Genomic DNA, 4,849 nt, shown 5'->3' with positions numbered 1-4,849 from the left:
ACTAACTCCCCAGCTGATGACATCTTGGCCACAACCGAAACGGTCAACGTACTTGCCGACGACCCGTTTTCCAACACAACCCTCGCGTCTTGGCAATCCAACGACCCCCAGACGTGGGACATTATCAAAGCAATTAAGTTGGACACCCCTGCATATAACACCAAAAGCGCCACGAAAGATACGGACACCCTTGTTCTATCGGATGACCTCCTGCGGCAAAACGTCAAGGGCCACTTATCAATCGTGATACCCAAAACCCAATCCCAACAGGTGATCCGGAGGTATCATGATCACATCAAGGCTAGTCACTCAGGGTGGAATGAAACTTACTGGGCAATGAAAAGTGAGTTGGCAAAAGAGTATTCCTAACCGATCAGCTACCGCCGAAAAAGATCCACGTGTCCTGCCTAAAGCGTGCTTATAATTAATTATTTACACAATTGCGCGTTATCCAGATTCACATCCAGACATCCAGTTTAACAACATGGACCACAACAAACTGGTGGAGATGCTGGATCAAGTAAAAAAGGCGGTCGCAGCATTCATTATTGTCGAGAAAATCGAAGGCGGCATACCGCAGGGCACCAACCACCCAGGCGGCATCATCAGGGCGCGGAAAACCGGTTACCCGTACAACACCGGCAAAACATGGCGCATCGACCGACCCAGCCCCATCACGGCCAGTCACCTTCCCCGCACCGGTGCAACAACGACAGTCTGTGACTTGAGTGAGGCTGACTCCAAGACGACCGTGGTGCCAAGGATGCCACCAGTAGACCCGCACCTGCTGACAACTGAGTGGACGGGGGATGCTGAGCCGCACAGCATAAGTTGACCACCTACCGACACCACCACCTGCACCTCACTCAGACATACCAGGACCACCAGAAACTTGGCCAAAACCGAATCAGCCGACACTGCTTATTATAGTTTTGTTGAGATGTATGTTCCAGTATATACCAAGAATCAATATCATTAATCCCAAGTAGTTATATGATGATGAAAAATGATTCACAAGTATTTTAGCAAGTAAATACCTATATTATTTATACATATCTGTCACCATCTAGCACTGGTTTTCAACCTTTTTAACAATGCGGCACACTTCATCTCCAACAAAATTTTCGTGACACACCAATCCATAAATTATGTGAACCATATTTTATATATATAGATATATGTATGTATACTATTTACAGTCTACTCTATTAGAAGGTTATTTATTGTGAAATATATGAATACAATCGATCGATCGAGACGGCCGTGACGAGCATACTTACAAAATACCTGTATAATATTATATGTATCTACGATTAGTTCAATCAGTTTTCATTTCGAATATCAATAAGTTGGTTAATACATACTTATAGAACAATTTATAGATTTATCGCGGCACATCGGTTGGGAACCACTGATCTAGCATTATTAAAGTATTTGAAATTACTTATTTAAAATAAAATGTTTAACGCATAAATTCTTGATATGTGCTATAAATTGAAAACTAATTAAAAAATGTAAAGACTCTTTAAGTAGGTATACTAATATCTAGACAGTAGTTATGAGAACCAGTAACCAGTACAATAAGCGCAAAAAGGTTAAAGACTTTACTATTATTGTAGGATACCGAGTCACTGCAAGTAATATACAGTGTTACCTTTTTCCAATATAAATAATAAGCAAGATAAATCAAAAAATAAAATAATGTGGGTAGTGGACTGTATAATAATAAGAAATATAAAATATAAATATCACAAATGTAGTCTGTTTGACATTTTGACGATGTCAGATGTCATAACTACAGCATGCATTCTGAATCGTAAAAGAATGGCCAACAAATCGGGTTGGACCTAGGGACCTCTATATAGAACATCATTTAACGACAAGCCAGTACTAGACGGAGCGGATCCATCAAAAACTACCCTGAGTTTTGTAGTGATGCTAGTTTCTTTCGTCACAGCATGGTGTGGCAAGTAATAAGTCCTCTTGCCAGGATCTGTGTCATTTATCAAATTCATATGATTCATGTCCAAGTACTCTGCTATGAATTTATGATAAGCAATGCCTAGGTCCTTATCCTTGCACAAGCGCCTCTCTAAATTAAGAAATCGACGCTGAGCCATGTAACTGGACTCACCAAGAAGACTAACATTATCATTGAATGGAAGTCGCACGACAAATCTCCCAGACTCATCTCTGTAGTGAGTATCTTTGTAATGTTTTTCAACTAGTTCTTCATCGCTTCGACGAATATTTGCCTTGGTAACTAGTAATGATAACGCAGAATTAGTACTTTCTTCGTTGAAGCATGTGTAAGCAGATGTTTCAAAGTGACTAAACTGGCTGCTAAACACCTTTCCAGTAAGCACCCAGCCAAGCAAAGTTTTGTGAAATGTTAAATTGCTTTCAATATCGATTTTATCACCAATGAATAGAGTGTAGAACACTTCTGCACCAAGTAACAAATTGATTTCTCCCGGAACTCCATAACCGGGATCTGCCAACTGATCTTTAACTATTTCTGGAATTTTCACATGATCTTTTTTTAAATGATGGGATGGTAATTCATTGCAAATATAAGGAATTACATGCAGATTTATTTCAGTACTAAAATTATTATGACGTTGTTGTGTGCCGTCGCTCAATCGTATTTGATGGTTAAGTTTTAAGGATAATACTTCAATAAAAATACTCAATTGTAATTTAAACTATTTATTCAATAAATTTTCTAAGTACAAAACATTAATTTAAGAAATAATGTGGCGTGAAGGTGCTTGCGACTGTACATGTAAACCACATCTGAATATTGGTCTGTTCCCAACCCCCTTATATACTTAGGTTTGGTGAAGATCAAACGTGCCGCGCTGGGCGATAGTTGTTTTCAACTATATTAAATAATTTGTCTCTAGCCCGCTATTTATTACCTAGATGACCTTATTCGCACATATTCCATATTTGTCACGACTTTTTCCCAGTTACAATTCTACATATAACCATGCGATTCACATATAATATATGTACTTGTTTACCTTCTGACTTTTAACTAAAATTCATTTCTATTTTTACGAATGCGAATATTGTGTTAATAATAATCATTTTCTTGATATCTACTATTTATGATCTACATGGTCCCGTCCACGTCGTATGAGTCGTAAGAACCTACATTCATGTATGTCCGCAACACCTCCGCGCGAAAAGAAAGATTTCTGTCCTCAGATAGAAATCTTTTACAATCAGCCCTAATTATTTCAACATTTGTTTTACAATATATTTTTTTTTTTTTTAAATGACATACAAATTACAATCTATGAATTTCACTACACAAAATACATTTACTTGCATTATTAATTTTGTCAGCTGGTCTTGCAAAAAATACTTTCTTCTCATGTACTTTAGGATTAGAGAACTTGCCAAGTGACTTCTTCTGTTGTCAATCCAACATTTATGTCACCTGCTTCATATGCAGCAATGCAATTAAACAGGAACGCCTCAATTGCTTTAAACGATGGCAAATCCTTTTTGTTGTAATGAAGTTGCCATTCGCCTACTGTGACACTGTCCAAACGACAGCAAGTCAATGTAACTAACCATGCATCCCATGCTTCTACAGGCTGTTCTAGTGCCTTGAGTGCATTAACGTTTGACATTACATGATGATGTAGTTTTTGTAGATTTGTAGCAGATGCAATGCTGACCTTTGGTGTATCGAGTAATGATCGGATGTGCGATTGAATGATAACTCCTTTGTTCTCATATCGGTTAGTTGGCGCATGGTAGGCTTGCAAATAATTTTGACCCGTGGTGGGTATTGAACGAATAACATCACTGGGTTGACCTTGAAGACAGCTCTTGAGGTAATGAAACTTCTGGACAGGGGCAAGACTTTCATTATGATGAAACATAGCATTAAAACTATCAATAAATGAGGTCCATTTCTGCCAGTCACCATCAAATTTGGGAATATCAATCGGTGGTAATCTCATTGTTGTGTCAGCCTTGTATTTTGTAAGCTCACTGTATGATGGGCTACTTGAAGTGCTATTTAAATGGGCATCTAATAACTGCATAAGTAGCGCCTTAACACTGTATAGTTTATCCTTAAACTCTATCCGTTTAACTATGTGATCATCATCCTCAACAGCGTTATCAAGTTCCTCAATTTGGGTTTGACATATTTCAAATTGCTCAGAAATACCAGGTAGACACTCCATACGGACTCGAACTTCATTTATGTTACCAGATGTAGTATCGTACAGGGTGCCAAACAGTGTTATTGACGCAAGTTCGCTGTAAATTGTCTTCAATTTCCTTACTGCTAATTTTAGTTGATTTGCCATGGCTGATTACAAATTTTATATGAATGCAACAAGTGCTTATCTCACAATAAAAAATAATAATACAAATTAACAATATACAACGGAACCTTTTCAACAAACTGCTGTAATATTAATATCTCAAAGTAATTAAACTATTAATTTATGACGTTTAATCCGGCTCGAAGGACCAAAATGTAGGACACCGGGTCACTGCAAGTAATATACAGTGTTACCTTTTTCCAATATAAATAATAAGCAAGATAAATCAAAAAATAAAATAATGTGGGTAGTGGACTGTATAATAATAAGAAATATAAAATATAAATATCACAAATGTAGCCTGTTTGGCTCAACAAGAAAGAAACAAAATGGTAACAATAATATAGTAAATAGATAAATTAAATAAATAAATAAAATAAATGAAATGAGATATGTGGACCACAAGGCGCACACCAAAAAATAAGTCTACAAATAAATTATGTGCCTATGTCGGCTAATGCAAATTATAATATAATAACAATATAATGTGCCTATGT

At 37.0% G+C, this 4,849-nt stretch overlaps 1 protein-coding gene across 1 annotated transcript; it reads right to left on the bottom strand.

Moving 5' to 3' along the window:
* Positions 1-1,847: 1,847 nt before the first annotated feature.
* On the bottom strand, positions 1,848-3,339 carry LOC112692027. The gene is made up of 2 exons (XM_025566527.1): positions 3,300-3,339; positions 1,848-2,674 (listed from the first exon to the last, which is right to left on the bottom strand). Exons 1-2 carry the CDS (start codon positions 3,337-3,339, stop codon positions 1,848-1,850), a joined length of 867 nt encoding a protein of 288 aa, XP_025422312.1.
* Positions 3,340-4,849: the final 1,510 nt, after the last annotated feature.

This window comes from Sipha flava, unplaced genomic scaffold, assembly GCF_003268045.1.
Source record: "Sipha flava isolate LNK unplaced genomic scaffold, YSA_version1 69_pilon_pilon, whole genome shotgun sequence".
In the NCBI taxonomy this organism is placed as follows: Eukaryota; Metazoa; Arthropoda; class Insecta; order Hemiptera; family Aphididae; genus Sipha; species Sipha flava.
The sequence above is the reverse complement of the archived record's forward strand: the minus strand, read 5'-3'. Positions and strand labels throughout refer to the sequence as shown.